Source organism: Pollicipes pollicipes, unplaced genomic scaffold (assembly GCF_011947565.3).
Source record: "Pollicipes pollicipes isolate AB1234 unplaced genomic scaffold, Ppol_2.1 Scaffold_6052;HRSCAF=7182_pilon_pilon_pilon, whole genome shotgun sequence".
Lineage (NCBI taxonomy): Eukaryota > Metazoa > Arthropoda > Thecostraca > Pollicipedomorpha > Pollicipedidae > Pollicipes > Pollicipes pollicipes.
The window spans coordinates 13,523,854-13,541,409 of NW_023596805.1; the positions used below are offsets into that span (position 1 = coordinate 13,523,854).

At 51.5% G+C, this 17,556-nt stretch overlaps 2 protein-coding genes across 2 annotated transcripts; both read right to left on the minus strand.

The window, feature by feature from the left end:
• Nucleotides 1-118: 118 nt before the first annotated feature.
• Nucleotides 119-4,498, minus strand: LOC119104605 (uncharacterized). Its single transcript, XM_037228326.1, has 7 exons — nucleotides 4,425-4,498; nucleotides 4,050-4,188; nucleotides 3,462-3,535; nucleotides 2,558-2,668; nucleotides 1,754-1,867; nucleotides 847-993; nucleotides 119-300 (listed from the first exon to the last, which is right to left on the minus strand). The coding sequence occupies exons 1-7, from the start codon at nucleotides 4,473-4,475 to the stop codon at nucleotides 175-177; spliced, it is 762 nt and encodes a 253-aa protein (XP_037084221.1). The 5' UTR covers nucleotides 4,476-4,498; the 3' UTR covers nucleotides 119-174.
• A 214-nt stretch (nucleotides 4,499-4,712) lies between these two features.
• On the minus strand, nucleotides 4,713-8,111 carry LOC119104266 (uncharacterized). Its single transcript, XM_037227963.1, has 4 exons — nucleotides 7,960-8,111; nucleotides 5,437-5,659; nucleotides 4,952-4,995; nucleotides 4,713-4,753 (listed from the first exon to the last, which is right to left on the minus strand). The coding sequence occupies exons 2-4, from the start codon at nucleotides 5,655-5,657 to the stop codon at nucleotides 4,713-4,715; spliced, it is 306 nt and encodes a 101-aa protein (XP_037083858.1). The 5' UTR covers nucleotides 5,658-5,659; nucleotides 7,960-8,111.
• Between the last annotated feature and the right edge of the window lie 9,445 nt (nucleotides 8,112-17,556).

Here is a 17,556-nt window from a genome sequence, read left to right on the forward strand (position 1 = left end):
ATCACCGCCCTCGAGAATGACGTCACCTATACACAACCAATCGGCGCGGCGCGGTCGCTCCGTCCGCCAATCAGCGCCGGCCGTGGTCCGCCCGTCCGGCCGCGTGGGCGGCGTCTCGTCAGTCCGACCGAGCGCGCGGCGCCGGGGCCGGCCCGCCAGCACGTCTGTTCGCCATCAGCTGCCGGAGCGGCTGACGAGCGTCTCCCAGGCGGGCGAGCAGACCACGCGGTGGCTGAGGCCGCCCAGCAGCGCCAGCTGACCGCGCGAGCCGTCGGCGCCCACCGACACGCTGGCCGCCTCCTGCGGACGGCGAGCCGGTCTCGTCAGCGCTACGACGCCCGTCGCCTTCCACACAGCCGGGGCGAGCGCACGCACCGCTACCAGGAGGCAGATGGTGACCGAGGTGGGGGTCCGGTTTTGGGGTAACAACGCCTGGCACTCGCTGAGTCATTTACATTACGCATGTATTTCCATCTTAGTTATTTACATTACGCAGTGAGTGGGCAGGTAAACACGAGAGCTTCGTTATACGCATAGCACGGAAATATGGAGCTGCGTAGTGGGCGGGCCTCCGGATTTCCCCAACACTAGCTATGCATGGGAGACATCAGAAGACAAACCCACGGAACCTCCATTACATGCTGATGGCCATCCATTACATCAGCATGTAACGGATGGCTGAGGCCTTCCATTACATGCTGATGGAAACAACCATTCTGGTCAGAATCAATGCACTTCAACAAGCCGTTGATGAGCCGCACAGCTCACCATGTCTACACTGAGTGGGCGGTTGATCCGTCCGCTCATGACTCGACGCCCACCCTCGCGGTCCGCGCTGCCACTGACCTGAAGGAACTTGACCTGGGTACCGGGCTCCAGGTGCAGCACGTGCTGGCCCAGCAGCAGGCGGGCCCGGCCCGACTTCAGCAGCTGAAGCCGGCCCACCTGACCCTCAGGCAGGTCACGGAACGTCACCAGCTCAGGGTCGGCCGCCTGATAAAGGTCACACAGGGGTCAGAAGGTTCACTTGACTCTCACGCAGGTCCCAGAACGTCACCAGCTCAGGGTCCGCCGTCTGCCAAAGGTCACATTGGGGTTACAGGGTCCACCTCAGGCAGGTCACGGAACGTCACCAGCTCAGGATCGGCCGTCTGCCAAAGGTCACACAGGGTCAGAAGGTCCATCCGACCCGCAGGCAGGTCATGGAACGTCGCTAGCTCAGGACCGACCGCGCACCAGGGATCACAAAGGGGGGGGGGGGGGGCACGTGATTGCAGGACATGTCGAAAACCGCCGGACCAGCGGCCACGCCGGCGACATTTGAAGCCGAATATTCAGATGACTGGAACTGCGACCACAGCCGTGAGTAGGCTCGTTCCTGAATCATGGAAACAATGGGATCTTGTTGGTAGCATCCCCTAAAAGTTACGTTTAGACTCGCATTAATACCACAAGTCGCACAAATACAAGTAACAGGCCTGGAAATGACCAATGACTTTTCGCAGTGACTGATATGCTACGGATATGCTGGGAGCAATTCGAACATGGCCAGTCGCTGAATTTCATCACACCGGGCTGCGCTGGCTGCCGCGGCATGTAAAATGACAGTGCATGTAATGCCAGGTGAACAGGCACCGACGCTTTCTCGTGCTATCTGGCAGCTGGGACGACTGAGGCCATGCCGATCAACTCTATACGTTACAACGACATATACAGTTCATAGCATTTCATACATGGCATGTGATGGACAGACCTTGGCCTCTGATTGGCTGCCATCTGTGCCACCGGAGGTCGCGGGCGGGGCCTTCTTAGACTTCTGTTTCTCATCGCCGTCGTTAGACGTCAGCACTGGTAGGCAATCTGGGAACTGAGGCGCAAGCGTTGTTCGTAATGTACGGAGCGCTGGAGAGGAAGAGCCTAAGCACGCACACAGCCTTTGCTGGCGTCTGGTGTTGTGTGGCTGCACATGCAGCTGCGGTCAGCAGGGACGGGCCCTGCGTAACAATGCAGGACAGAGCGCTGTGGGCAGCAGGGACGGACCCCTGCGTAATAATGCAGGACAGAGTGATGTGGCCAGTAGGGACGGGCCCCCGCGTAAATGCAGGACAGGGTGCAAGGACGATGTGCGCCGGTGCACTGGCGCAGAGATCAGCTGGCGGCATATGTACACTCCCCTGCAATCCGGTGTAAGCAGGTTCCACTACCCCAGGGCGAAAACGGGATATAACACAAACAAGCCCAGACATACCATGGCAATCAATTGACTGGGGAGGCTCCACTTTCACCAGCGGTAGCGTCCTTGCCACTGCGCAGCACTAAGAACGTACTACATTGGACTCATTCATGCCGCAACACAGAGTCACATTCCACAGAGCACTTTGTAACCGCCCGACCGCTTGCCGCTGCACGGCCGCGCAGACAACGCTCAACGCCACTATGCTGCTACATGCACGGGCTCCGGCGGCACCAGCGACGGACGGCTGCGTCCGCCCAGTGCTGGGGTCATATCGGGCCCGCCGGGCGGCCGGCGGAGCCGTGCGCGCCGCCCGGGCCGTACCTGGAAGAAGATCAGGTCCCGGCGCGACTCCTGCAGCATGGCGGAGACGGACGCGTCGGCTGGCCGCTGGCTGCGCGCCGCCGCTGCCACCTTCACCTCCGAGTCTGACTTCTGGGGACAGAACGGCGCGCCGGGTCAGGTCACAGGACGGGGTCCGGTCACAGGGCGGGGTAACGTCACAGGGCGGGATCAGGTCACAGGGCAGGGTCAGGTCACAGGGCAGTCAGGCCACAGGGCGGGTTCAGGTCACAGGGCGGGGTGGGGTCATATGGTAGGGTCAGGTTACAGGGCTGGGTCAGGTCACAGGGCGGAGTCGGATCACGGGCGGGGGCAGACCCCAGACAGACGCGATCACTTCTCTTCACGGCATGCTGTCTTCGATTCCTGCGTGAGCTTTCCAGTTTGCAAGATGTCGACGGACGCATCGAGGGCGAGGCCGGCACGGTGTCCGACACACACATTTACATACACACCGTCCCGTCATAACAGACGAAACGTCCAACAGCCGGGAAAGACGCCGAAAGGGTCCCCATGACGTCACCACGTCGCCAGGCCCCGCGACTTTGCCGCCGCCGCGCAGCGGGGGCGAGCGGCCGGTGGCGGTGCATTGAGAGCGAGCGGACGGCGGCCGCGCAGGGAGGGCGAGCGGCCGGTGGCGGTGCACTGAGAGTGAGCGGACGGCGGCCGCGCAGCGAGGGCGAGCGGCCGGTGGCAGTGCATTGAGGGCGAGCGGACGGCCGCCGCGCAGCGAGGGCGAGCGGCCGGTGGCGGTGCACTGAGAGTGAGCGGACGGCGGCCGTGCAGTGAGGCCGAACAGCGGGCGTGCGGCGAGGGCGGCCGGCGGCCGTGCGGCGCCGCCGGTACGCGCGTGCCGTCGGCGGCGGCGGTCGCGCCTGACCCGCACCTGATCGGCGATCCGCAGCTGGCGGCTCATGAAGGCGTGCACGTTGTCCTCCTCGTCATCCGGCTCGTACTTGACTGTCGACAGACAACAGGACCATTAGCTCACACTCCTGGGCGATTGGCATAAGCGTGTGTATGTGTGTGATTGGGGCTTCGCGACGCACTCAGCTACTGAGGCTATATGGCGTCGCCTGCCTCTCACCCTGGCAGGAAGGGCGCGCACCGCGGGGAATCGAGCCCCGTGCCATATTGCCATATTGCCAATTGCCATAAGCGCTCGATGCTGATAGTTGTGCAACGCACATAGTGCAGTCACCAATAACGACATGCATCCAACCCAGGCCTGCAAAGTGAAACTAATGCAACCATCGAACTGAAAGCAGAGGGTCCAGCTGATAGTGGCGCACAAACAAACAAAACACTGAAAATGGCAATAAGCTGCATCTTTATAGCGCTTCACCCCAACCAGACTGCAGGCAGTCGCAGCAGACGTCGGCCATCGCATGACACCGCATCTCACAAGCACAGAATGGCCGTATCAACAGCGCTTATCACCGATCACCCGTCGCCGCCGCCGGGCGCCGCCTACTTTTGACGTCATCAGTGACGTATGAGGAGGCAGCCGACGCTGAGGAGAGCAGCGGCAGCCGGACAGGCGCCATCTCGTCGCCGGCATCATCGGCGTCCGCCACGAAGTCGTCCTTGAGCAGCGCCGCCAGCTTCCGATCCTGGCAGCAATCCGGCCGTGTCACGACCAGGTCATCAGAACTCGGTGGCGTCCGCCCGGCACGCGGCGGGCCGCGGCATCAGACGCGGCGGGCCGTGGCATGGACAGTCAGATCACCTGACACCGTCAGCCAAGACGCGGCAGCGCGCTGGCATCAGCAGATACAGTCAACCATTACCCAACAAATGCCTTGAACTAGTTGAACAGTGCGCGACCGCAACGACCCGGTGCACCCACCTCCTCCTCTTTGTCCACCTTCTTGTTGCCCGTGAACACAGGCATACTCATGGCGCCGCTCTCCTTTTCACCGCCGCCGCCACCTCCGCCGCCACCTCCTCCGCCGCCGCCCCCTCCGCCGCCGCCACCGAACGCTCCGAACGCGCCGCCTGCTGAGGGCCGCTTCTCCGGCGCCGCTATGCCTGCCGACGGAAGACGTGACGTCACACAGTGCACGTGACTCGTGTAAAATTAGGCACGATTAGACACTGGTTGGTCAACGCGACTGGTGCCATATTGGCTGCTAATTCAAAAACTTCGCTCCAAGATGGCGCTCAGATGGGTCTCGTCTGTCACGACGGCCTCACACGTCCCAACGAAGACCATACATCGGACTGGCCGCCTGGCTGGGCTCAAAGCCAGAGCCTGCGGCGTCGGCTTACCCTCTCCAAAGACGGAGCCCGACATCTGGACGAGCTCCGGCCGGTCGCGGCGGCCTCCGTCCCGCCCGCCGCGTCCGCCGCGGCCGTCTCTGCCGCGGCCCCGACCGTCCTTCTTCCGGTCCCGACCTCCGCGGCGGTCATTGTCACGGCTGCCGACCGGACCAGGTCAACACGGCGGTCAGGGGTCATCCGGGAGGGTCAGGACAGTGAGACGGCATGACAGCGCGGGGACGTGAGAGCAGCGCAGCTGCTTGGCGCCAGAGCAAGGCAATCAGAGTCAACAACATCAGCCATCAGCTGCGGCACTATGCGAATGGAAGGGAGCGTGTCTTGGGTGCCCAACTTGTGTCAATAGCCAGAATCTAGCCTTTCGTAAGAAATACAATAAAAAATTAGTCATTATGCTGGGCATGGCAGCAGGAAAAGGCGCCCACAGTGGACATTGGCAACTAGTCATGACATCTCTCTGCTTGCCTCTGGCAGGAACTTCGCCCCAAACCTCGGTGATCAGATAGGTACGCACACAACACACCCTCTCCAACGCCAGCCCTCCTGGCGTCAGAGCCAGCGAGCCGGCGGCGGCGACCTACCTCTTCTCATCGGGCTTCTCCCTCTTCACGTCCAGGTTGGGCACGAACACGCGCTTGTTCTTGGTGGCGTGCAGCAGTGCGGGGCGCAGCGCGGCCGAAAGCGTGAGGTCGCGCGGCGCGCGGATCGACGGCAGGCGGGGTGGCGCCGGCCGCGGCCGCGCGGCCGGCGTCTCAGCGCCACCGCTGGCGCCGCCGGCCGGTCCGTCACTCTCACCGGCCATTGCTGGCAGAGAGCGGAGAAGTACAGGTCAGCAGAGGTCACCAGAGCATCACTGGGGGTGGGGTGAGGAGTACAGGTCAGCAGAGGTCACCAGAGGGGTACGGGCCGTCAAAGGTCACCAGAGCATCACTGGGGGCAGGCATGGTTCCAGGTCAGCAAAGGTCACCAGGTCATCCCTAATGGCTGGGGGTTACCAGCCAGTAAAGGTCACTAGACCATCACTGAGGATTGGGAGAGGGTTATAGGTTAGCACAGGTCGCCAGAGCATCACTTGGGGTAGGGAGAGGGTGTCAGGTCAGCAGAAGTCACCAGGCTATCACTGGGGGAAAGGGAGGGTTACAGGTCAGCAGAGGCCACCAGACCATCACTGAAAAGAGGAAGGATGCAGGCCAACAGGACTCACCAGACAATTGTTGGGTGTGGTAGATAGGTGCCAGTCCATGGAGGACACCAGGGAAAAAGACGTCAGACCAATTGGGCAAGTCAACAGGGGAAAGCAGGCCACAAGAGAAGTGGAGGATTTAGAAGATCTGGAAGATCAGCAGGCCATGCCTTTTCATGGAATCAACAGGGAAATAAGCAAACAAGGTCAAGAGATCATAAAATGCTGCAAACATTTAGCACTTTTCTGTCAAGAGATGATAAACACACATCAGGCAATACATCTCATAGTAAAATCATCTAAGATTTTGTTGGTGAAAGTTGCCACAGAATCTTACCAATAATTCAGAAAATATGTTGGTTTTCATCAGCTTGACCATGTCTAAAAACTATGTTCCCTTGAACACAAGGGTGTTCTCAAAGACTATCTGGTCTAAAATCTCATATCTACCATAAAAGGCTATCTAGTAAGAATCCTCCTCATTTTCCAACCTATTTTGGATCATTACTGTAAACAGGCATACAAAAGCCACAAAACACAGTCAAGTCATTTTTGGTTTAAGATGGCTTTAAACATGAAAAAAGATCCCCAGCTGGGGTCTGTCCACATTAACAGCAGCATACTAAAGCTGGCAGATTGCCCATTATGAAGCCACATGGTCTAGTATTCACTCAGCTAGGTTCAGGTCACCAAATTTTAGGCCTAATTGTGCAACCATATGAAGCCTTTTTCATTCTGCATACTTTTATATCATGGTTGCCACCACAGCCTTTCAGTGTTAGCCAAAATTTTTAATTGCTCACTTGTGCAATACCACTTTTTCATCCCACATTTGTATCCTGTCTCTCATCAGAGTTAAGGCCACCCATATTTTCCTTATCTTAGTTTAAAATTGATTTAAAATCCAGCAAAGGAGAATATTTGCACAAACAGATATCATCCCAATAATGGTATTATCAAGTACATCCTATCAACTATTGCATGTTACCCTATAGGCACAAATAGGTGTCTATTGTTCTGAAAGTTCTGCACACACCACACCCCACTAACTGTTGTGCATAAATCATCCTAAGAATTGTAGCACCCTTAGCAACATGAAATCACACAAAGCTGAGATGCATTGACAAATGCACAAAAAAGTAAAGCTATTTTCTGAGAATATCAGTTGTGATGCATACAGAAATGCCCACCAAAACCATTGTGTCCAAATATTTTGAAAACCATCTTTGCTCAACACTGTTATCAATATTGCTAGGACATAGTTTTACATATCCTCAGAGGATTAACAGTTGCTTTAAGTGTGAAGCAAACAAATCATATGATAGACTGAATGTAAAAGAAAATTCAATTTTACACTGCCAGCTGATGCATAGGAAGCATGAAGATGCTGAGAGTATAGTCATTAACATGCCTGCATAAGTCATACATCCTAATGACAATGACAATGATACTCAAGGAACATGAAAAAATATTGTGCTTACTAAGGCACTACCTAAATTTAACTATATTTAGCTGTGTGATGATAACACTGTATTGGCAGGATCTCTCAGCTACTGCTGAATACCACCACGGTTCCTCATTCATAGGAAAGCTGCGTATCCTGAACTTTGAAAAAGCATTGCAACATAACACCACAAAGCCAAAGTTTTCACCATGTTAAATGCTTTATTAGTGCACACAATATTTGTTTACAGTCACATTGCTGAGCACAGAAGGATAAGAATCAGCAATTTAAACAATGGCTCCCTTTGAGCTGAAATTGGTGGCGGCTGTATGCCACACCGAGGACTGCTGGAGTTAAGATATGCATGAGCTGAATTAGGTGCTAGGATGTCGCTGCTACGTCGTGAATCTTCGGCATAACGATTATTTGTTTGCAGTATGGTCAGACCCCACCATCGCATAACCCCAAACATCTTACCTTTAACTAAAGCTGAGGCTATGGGGCCTCAGTTATCAACGCGAAGATGGCGCACGACTTAAACACCAGCAACTTGCTGATACAGATGTTACAGCCTATATCGGCAATCGCAAACGAAAACCTGAAAAAAACAGCACCCAATCCCATCAGAACCGAACCACCAGAAGTAGTCAGCACGCCACGATTCGTCAGAAATGAAGTAGTGGTGCCGTAAAAGTAGCACGAAATGGCTACCAAATTTACGTCATCTTACGCAAATGTGAGGATGTATTTGTATTTGTTTACAGTCTGACCGGAACCTATCATACAAACCCAGAGCAATGTCCTGCACGACTGCCATGCAAAAAAGCCATGAACAATTCCATTTGAGAGCCAGCACGTTTATCCACGTCTGTTACGCGGATCACGAACCCACGTATTAGGACTACTGCTTTCTGTTTTTGGTTTGTTTCTTTGTTAAAGTATCGAGCGTCATTTCCCATGCCTACCGGCCAATACTGTTACCTTGTTACGCTCCTGGGCGTCATTTCCCACACTGGCCACCATTATATCACGCGGGATTTCAACCATGTCAAAATATCATCGCCTGCATTGTTTGTTTCTGCGCTTTCTTAACCGCTCTTGCCTTAACACTAACTCTTGGCGACATCTCTCATGTTATCCACCAATAAGTTGCGCGGGTGTTCTCCATATCTTCGTTCCCTTCAATTTGATTTGTGCCGTCCGCGTAACTAAGAGCAGGGGCTCATCATGTCTCCGCAATATAATTATGGCCATCAGGCGGATTCCTCGCCGGCACAAAACAGCAAGCACGAAACTCCCACAGCTCAACTTGCATAACAGCAGAAAGCGCCGTGATTTAGACGAAGTTCCTGCACGGTTTTGGAAATAACGTGCTCGCACATGACGTTGTGTAATACATTAAGTTTCGAGCACGCTTCAGATACTAATTAGTGATAAAATAGGGACTCGTCATCGGATTCACATTGCTTATAAACATGCAATTTAGTTGTTTAGGCTAGCTGTGCGTGGGGAAAGACGGGCAGTGTTTGACTCTCTCTTTGTCTCCCATATTGATCCTGTAATTGGGGTTTTGGGACGCGCTCACCTGCTCAGCCTATATGGCATCGCCTGTCTATCAGGCGAACCACGCTATGATATGATCATTATATCATATCATATCATATCATAGCACGAATGGTGGCCACTACAAGCCAACAATAATCTGGGGATAGTGACTGCGCTTGCCAATAATTAACCTCACAGATTACATGCTCCATGGGAGTAATCCGTCTGACGACAATCATCATATTTGTTTAAATTAGTTATGCGTGTCACGGTTAATGGCGGATGTTCGCTGACTGCATTTATTCGTAGGTGATTATCATCGAGGTAGTTCCCTGTGAAAAACTGATTTCCTCGAAGTGACTGCATGTTGTGGCGAAAACATTGGCTCACCAAGAAAAAATGGGGTTTTATGGAACAGACACCTCCGTCCTAGCATGTTTACCGATCATATTAACGGTAGGCCTATAGTATTTTCGCTGCGCACTACCTGCAAGGTATGTGTAACGATCAGACGACCTTAATTATGGGCAATAGCCATACACCATGTATAACCAGGAACTTGTCGCCAATAAATAGCAGTCACATGGTGTATGGCTCACCAAGGTATCAACACATATTGCCCCACCCCTATCATCACTGGACTGTGCCGGAGTCGCTCACCGGCTTGCCGGAATTTCTCATTGGCCCATAAGAGCGACCCTCGCCTTCCGAAGTCGTTGGAATGCTTCTTACAACAGTACTCTCTCGTGGCCTAACTCACTGCCGGTGCTAAGGGTCAGTTACTCATGGCGATCTTAGTGAGCCCCGATCTATGGCTGCAAGCCAATCCACCAATGGAAGGTTGAACCAACGCTTCCGACAGCCCGACGCCCTTTTACGACCTCCACCTTCTGGGAGTCGCAAGAGGGCAGCTGAAAGGCGAATCTCACGTTCTACGAGCCACAAATCCATTAGCGGTACCCTACACGTGCTTCTGCCACTCTCTCTAGCAGCTAGCGATGTGCAAAAATGCATCCCACCTCATATGTGAGCCGCGGAGAGATTGACCAACGGCCAACTCCCAAATTTATGAAGGAAGTGGGAAGTTTCAACCCACGGGTATGACAACGGCCCACGTACCGCGTATTATTTTCTCCTTCGCTACCCGCGGGGAACCCATGCCTACGTAATACGTAGGCCTACCTCCGTCGCTCCCCGCAAGGAGTTATTATGTAAAGCATCTGTGACGCCTTCAACCCGTCGTGGTAAAAACATTCGATTGCACTCGGGGAAAAATCCCTGTCACCCCAAGCTACACACGATAAGTGAAACTATACGAGATAGAGATATTGAGGGGCAAACAATGACCCGACAACGGCGCGTCATATCTTACGTTGTTTGTTCCGCTCCGATAGGATCCTCGAATGCGCCGTGACAATCCATGGTTTATAGAGCGCCATACCGATATGCACAGCCAAAGCACTGCAGGTCAATGATATGGTTAATACGTCGTACCAAAGCCCAAGGCACAGAGCGCACCACAGCTGATGCGTCGGGCACGTGCATCGATCGTTCCAAAATACTAATTAGATCAATATGAAGTGACATTTTCCCTTGTGCATATAAGAGCCTTGCAAAATTGACAGTCTTGCTCTTCGTTAGACTGTTAACGCGCGGGTAATAATGATTGTTATGCTGTATCAGTGCTCTCATAGTTTGGTAGTAATACCAATAAAATTGGTAATAATATCAACCTGCTTTTTTACTCGAGAGCTTGCTTTATGGTGTAGTGTCTGGCGATCATTTCAAATTTGTTAATGATAGAGACCACAACAGACATGTTCCAAGGACTTTTTCTGGGTAAGAGTAGGTCACTGGGAGCGACAGCGGTGGATGAGCACAACCATACATATAGCTCCTTTTTAGTCGTTCTGAAAGTGAACAGAAAATTGACAGACAAGTGAAATGTGGGCACCGAGTCCAAACGCTGCTAGGTAATTGATAGCATATTAGCCCTTTTCCACAATGACCGGAGTGGTGTTGTGTTATCATGTAGTAAACTCGTCCCAAATCTTTATTGGAGACCATTGGTGCTGTTGTTTTCAACAAGATCGTGTTCAATGTGTACAAATTAACACCGTTATGTAAACGGGGCCTTTACACCGTCCGTTACACTGTGCGTGTGTGTGTGTGTGTGTGTGTGTGTGTGTGTGTGTGTGTGTGTGTGTGTGTGTGTGTGTGTGTGTGTGTGTGTGTGTGTGTGTGTGTGTGTGTGTGTGTGTGTGTGTGTGTGTGTGTGTGTGTGTGTGTGTGTGTGTGTGTGTGTGTGTGTGTGTGTGTGTGTGTGTGTGCTTTCCTGGTGCTCATATTCGAGAGACAGAGGTTTAGGCTATGACGCCGTGAGGAAACTTGGCGACTGGCTTCCCTCTGCTCCATCCAAATCCTGCGGAAAGGCTAGAGTGAGAGTGCGACGCCTGTAAAACCACCCTCTAAATGTGTTTGCGAAGCTGATGACGAGCAGTTTCGTGCACCAACATGCCTGTTTTCGGTTTGTTACACATCCCTTACCAAGGCTTTGAAAGGGACTTTGGTCCTAACGTACCTAACAGTTATGAGATGTTGGGTTACCTGTAGATGTACAAACAACGAACGCCATTTCGTGAACCACTAAGGAAAACACTGTAACTTGATCACTTGGATCCCGTTCGCAATCTGAATTTTTCATTTGCTTGACTTGTGAATTTGACATACGTTAACCTCAGCTGACCTTCAGGTCGGCCTTAACTGACATTTGTGTGTCTCGGATACTTTTTGCCACAGCTGCACCTAGGGCCGGCGCCACGGATTTTTGATTGGCGGCCACATGCTGTTTCTCAAGATGCGAGTAGGTTATTCTTGTAATGTGAGCTTTTTTGTAATGCCGGGGACGGAATAAGTAGGTTAGATTCAGATGTGGCCGGTGGCAGATAGATGCGTCGCGGGCCTGTGCTGTTTTTTAAGGTGCGAGTACGGTTTTTGTTTGCTGCGTTTGGCCCGGGCGCTCGTTCCGGACATGTACCCCAGTGCCATCAATAGGGAGCGGCCGTTTAGAAAACGCCGACCCCGTCGGAGGCAAGGGGGTGAGAGTACAGAGTGCAGAGTACAGAGTAACACATGGGAGAGACACAGTAACAATCGTGGGGGAGTCGCAATCGTGGACAGTCCCAACAAGGGGCGTGTCGCTCATCAACAGGACGCGCAGTGACGGCTTGACGGCAGCGCTGCACCCCCCGCCCCTCCCCCCCCCCTTCAACCACGTAAGCCGGTGAAGGAACCAGCGACCGTTCGGTGGCTCCCTGAGGTCCCCGGCCATTTTTCCTTTCTTTAGATGATTTAGAAAAAACGCATCCGGTAGATTTTTCGGGATTGCATTTTCACACATTATTGCTGGGGTATTATATGTCGTGTACTGTTTTGGTTTTTCACCCTTTTGTCTTGATAAATCACCCAGTGCATCGATAGGTTGTAAAATTCAATGAAAGATCGCCCGTCCGCTAAGTGACTTCCGGTTTTACCAGTTATAGGCTGCTTTATGAAATTGTTGATTACCGATAACCTTCCTCGAATGAGGGCTGGTGGTTGAGGATGCCGTTGATACTTGTTTCGGCGCAGGCACAGTCAATCGTCTGTTCACTTTGATGCCGACTTAAGTAGCTAAGCATAAGGGTACGTCCGTCCATCGCCATCGTTCTAAAGGGTAATGGGCGACATACTACCTTTGCGTTAAAGGAAATGTAAAGGTATTAAAGATAGTAAAGATATTAAAGCAAACATCAGATGTGATGAAAGAAGCTCACTCGTAACTATTGGTATGTTCTTGAAGTGAAAAAGATTGTGTTAGACTGCATAATTCGCTGTTTCGTAATCATACTCCTCAACGCGACATGGTTTGATTACGTCATCGTACCTTACACATTGATTGAGAGCCGGTTGACGGTCGTCATGTCTGGAAATTGTGCTTACGAGCGCCAGACATGAATGCCTCGACAATCACATACTTCTAGGCCTTGATAGCCGCATGACCTACGGAATGACAGGATTTAAATGACGCTATTATGAGGGCATGAATGCCAAGGTGACCTTGAAATACCCTCTCCGGCATACCTTTCCTCATTTCCGCGGGTGTGTTGCTCAGAAACAAGAGGGGCTTTAAACGGCTCTTAAAAAGGCAGAATTGTGAACAGCCCGAAAGGTCTTCAACATGACTATTTCAGTTCACAACCCCATCTAAATGGGGAACACTCCCTTTAAAAGCGAATTCGCTCAACAGTAGACCACCTAGTCTGACCCCCCAAATACCACATCACTGAGGACTATCACTCGCGTGTCACCATGCCTGGTGGACAAGGCAGTCGAAATTTGTTGTCGCTTGTCATGTTCAACGGGGTGGGGGCATGACTAAGCAATTATGTGTTTATACGTTTGCTGGACTCTGATACAGGTAGCACAATAATTATCGCGCGCGTATTACTGGGCCTCGAAAGTAGCCAGACAGTCGATTTTGACAGAATATTGCACGCACAGGAGAAAACATCGCTACATATTGAGCAAATTAGTATTTTGCAACGATTAATACACGAGCCCGGCGCAGCAGCTGTTGTGTGCCCTGCTACCTGGGTTTTAGTCCACCGGAGTCGACGTATTGACCGCATCATTGACCCGCGGTGCTTAGGCTAGACATATGGATATGACGCTTTATTAACCGTGGTTTGTAACGGCGCGCCCCTGAGTCCCATCGGATCGTAGCAAACGTAAGGCATGACGCGTTGTACTCAGGTCCATGTTTTACATCCAGTTAACTACCCCGCATAGTTAAGATGTCATGTACAGCGTGGGGCGGTTGCGAATTTTCCACGAGTGCAATCAAATTATTTCTGTCACGACGGTCCAAATGTGTCGCAGATGGTTTACATTATGGCTCCTTACGATGAGCGACGGAGGAAGTCCTACGCGGTACGTAGGCAGCTGTCTAGTCGTGGGTTGAAAGGCCCTACCTCCCGCAGAAATTTGGGAATTGGCTGTTCGCCAATCTCTCCGTGACTCGCAGGTGAGGAAGGACGCATTTTTTGCACGTCACTGACTGCTCGTGAGAGTACCAGTAGCACATGCATGACGCCGTTGATGGATTCGAGACTCGCAGAACGTGAGATTCGCTCTTCAGCTACCCTCTTGCTATTCCTATAAGGTGGAATTCGGTGAACGGCGATGGGCTGTCGAAAAAGTTGTTTGATTCTTCCGTTGGTGGGTTAGCTTGTGGCCACAGAATGGGTTCGTTAAGAGGACCAGGGTTAACAGACCCTTAGCACCGGCAGCAAATTCGGTCACTGAGGGTACTGTTGCAATAAATTCAGCGACTCCAGAAGGCGAGGTTCGCACATATGAGCCGATGAGAGATTCCGGCGACTGAGGATTATGAGCCGCTGAGGGATTCCTGCTTACTGATGAGGAATTCCGGCGTGCCGGTGAGGGATTCCGGTGTTATTTAGTGATGATAGAGGGTGAAGGCTACCTGGTGATGCCGTGGTAAGCCTTTCACCAGGTGGCCACCATTTAGCGGGGATAAATTCCGAATTATACATGGCGCATGCCTGTACGGTTCCATTCATGACTGATGGGTCTGATTGTTGCACATAACTTGCACGGACTGTGAGTCACGACCACATTAAATGCCCCTTTTAACACGATTGATGACAACCATGCATAAGAGGGTGTGAATGTACGTATGCTGGTTGTGGAATCCCAGTGAAGTCACGTTTGCTGCTCATGTTAGGACGAGCAATAAAGTACTGTTGCAATAAATTCAGCGACTCCAGAAGGCGAGGTTCGCACATATGAGCCGATGAGAGATTCCGGCGACTGAGGATTATGAGCCGCTGAGGGATTCCTGCTTACTCATGAGGAATTCCGGCGTGCCGGTGAGGGATTCCGGTGTTATTTAGTGATGATAGAGGGTGAAGGCTACCTGGTGATGCCGTGGTAAGCCTTTCACCAGGTGGCCACCATTTAGCGGGGATAAATTCCGAATTATACATGGCGCATGCCTGTACGGTTCCATTCATGACTGATGGGTCTGATTGTTGCATATAACTTGCACGGACTGTGAGTCACGACCACATTAAATGCCCCTTTTAACACGATTGATAACAACCATGCATAAGAGGGTGTGAATGTACGTATGCTGGTTGTGGAATCCCAGTGAAGTCACGTTTGCTGCTCATGTTAGGACGACGGAATCTGTTTCGTGAAAAGCCCATGTCTTGTCGGTGAGCCAATGTTTTCGCCAGCACTTGCAGTTGCTCCCCGTTAGTCGGGTGATGGCAGGGAACTGCCTCGATGATAAGTACCTGCGAATCAGTACAGTGGGCCAGCTAGCCGACAGCTGTCTTTAGAAGTGATATGCATAGCTAATTCAAAGAAATATGATTATTGTCGTCAGACGTTTTACTCCCATGAAGCGTTACTCCTGTGAGGCTGATTATTGGTGAGTGCAGTCACTATCTCTAGACTATTGTAGGTGTGCAGTGGCCGCCATTCGCACCAGGATGGTAAGCAGGCGATGCCGTATAGTCTAAGCAGTTGAGCGAATCACAAGGTCCCGACAACGGGATGAATTCGAGATGCCAAAAAGGATCAAATGCCGCCAATCATTTCCACACGCACAACTAAGCTAAACAACTAGAGAATAATATATCTTATAAAGATGGTATTCCGACGAAAGAGCCCCGTTACCTCGCTGATTAGGATTTGTAAACGCATTCAAATATCATTACACAACGTCATGTGCGAGTACGTAAAAAGACGAAACATACCAGAGCTCCTCCAAATTATTGGGTCGCTTGTTGTATGTTACGGAATTTGGGTTCGGGAATCTCGTGATTGCCGTCCTGTGCCGACGAGGAATCCGTCGGTTGATCGTGATAATATTGCTGAAAATGAAGAGCCAATACTCTTATTACGCGGACGGTCAGCAGGAGGGATGCCGCCCAAAGATTGTCCAAGAAATGTCGAGAATCTTAACTGGAAATCCTGGACGTAACAAATGCGTTATTGTTTGATAAACCCGTCGTTTTAATTTTGCAACATAGGTTTCGCAAAATAGGGTTGGTGAGGCCAGGCTGGGAAAACAATAGCACAAAATACGCTAGAAAATAGGGTACTTACCGAATTTGACCCAATGTCCTCTCGACGACGTTCTGTAGCGGAGTCCACCCCCCCCCCCCCTCCCACCCCCAAACAGAATAGGAAAATGCGGCCCTAGTCCAATGCGTTTGCTTGCTCTGTCTCGGCGAGACATGTTGTCGTTGTGCATCATTCTAATTTTGTTTGGCGTCAATCGTCGAAACCAGGCCCCGGTAATCGACGTAAGGTCGATGTCATGTGGTTTCAGGCGTTGCTGGAGGTGTACGACCACGGGAACAATGAGTGTAAGCTGCTTTCCGCGACAAGTAATGTCTGCCATGAAGATCCCGGCTGACTGCCGCAGAGCGGGTGCAGGCGCATCACTCCCGTTAGACATGTTTGACGCAGCTGGTGTTGGTGGTCATGGCCGGACGGATATCACTATCAGTTTAGTCAGCTGGTGTCAATCGCCAGGTTTCTGTAATTGTGTCGTCGAATATTCACATTGAAGTGAAGGCCGACATATTTCAAGAGTTTCTCCGAACGTAGGCGGCTAATAACTTGGCCACCTTTTGGGTGCAAATATTCCACCGATTTGTTTTCATTTTCCGATAAGACCATGTAACAAAATAACGCAGCTTTCTGCGGTCTGTATAACTTGTAACATCGCTGAAAAATGCGAAAGCACTGGCGAAAGCACAAAACTAGACTATAGTCAACTATAGTTATAACTCGCGTAGTTAAAAACATGTAGTACCATGCAGCAAAAGCAGGAGAAAAAAAAAACTGCAGTGCACAAAGTACGAGCGCGAGGCTTGTTAAGTGTGACTAATTCAGTAAGGTGCACTCAAGTGGACATTATATCATAGTTTTCATTTTGTTTGGCCCGTTTACCCGTGAAACATTTGGTAGATGGGCCCTTCTTTAAATTTCATCCAAGTTCCAGATTCTTTTTGTAATGCCCTACATGCAATTGCGCTCCAGAAAGTTGTGGGGCAAACTCACCGTTGAAGGGAGGAGGACAATTTTTTTTTGGGGGGGGGGGCGAGGCAGTGCCTCACCCAAAAGAATACTAATCAACACGCGTGCCAATGGGCAAACGAAACAGATGACGCATCTTGAGGAAGATGGCTGGTGAACTAGGTAAATCACCATGCATGGTTAAGGCAGTACAAAAATAAGGTGAACGCAACATACGTCTGAAAAAGTGGGCGGCAAGTTAACACTGCTGGCCCCATCTTAAAAAGCGTGTTGGAGGCATGACCCTGCGCTTCCCAAGTTCCTACACCCATGCTTAACATAAGTGAGCTTATTTCATCAAATATGATGCTTGCTCCAATATTTTCAAATGTGGAACATGTCCTTCATCATACATTTTAACTACATCTATCA

Coding starts and splice junctions, on each gene's coding strand:
- LOC119104605 (XM_037228326.1), bottom strand. CDS start 4,475: ATGAGTATGCCTGTGTTCACGGGCAACAAGAAGGTGGACAAAGAGGAG. Junction 1,868..2,557: donor GGGACCTGATCTTCTTCCAG/GTACGGCCCGGG, acceptor CTTGCGCCTCAG/TTCCCAGATTGCCTACCAGT. Junction 994..1,753: donor GCAGCCAATCAGAGGCCAAG/GTCTGTCCATCA, acceptor GACCTTTATCAG/GCGGCCGACCCTGAGCTGGT.
- LOC119104266 (XM_037227963.1), bottom strand. CDS start 5,657: ATGGCCGGTGAGAGTGACGGACCGGCCGGCGGCGCCAGCGGTGGCGCT. Junction 4,996..5,436: donor GAGAAGCCCGATGAGAAGAG/GTAGGTCGCCGC, acceptor TCCGGTCGGCAG/CCGTGACAATGACCGCCGCG. Junction 4,754..4,951: donor TCGGGACCGGAAGAAGGACG/GTCGGGGCCGCG, acceptor CCGTCGTGACAG/ACGAGACCCATCTGAGCGCC.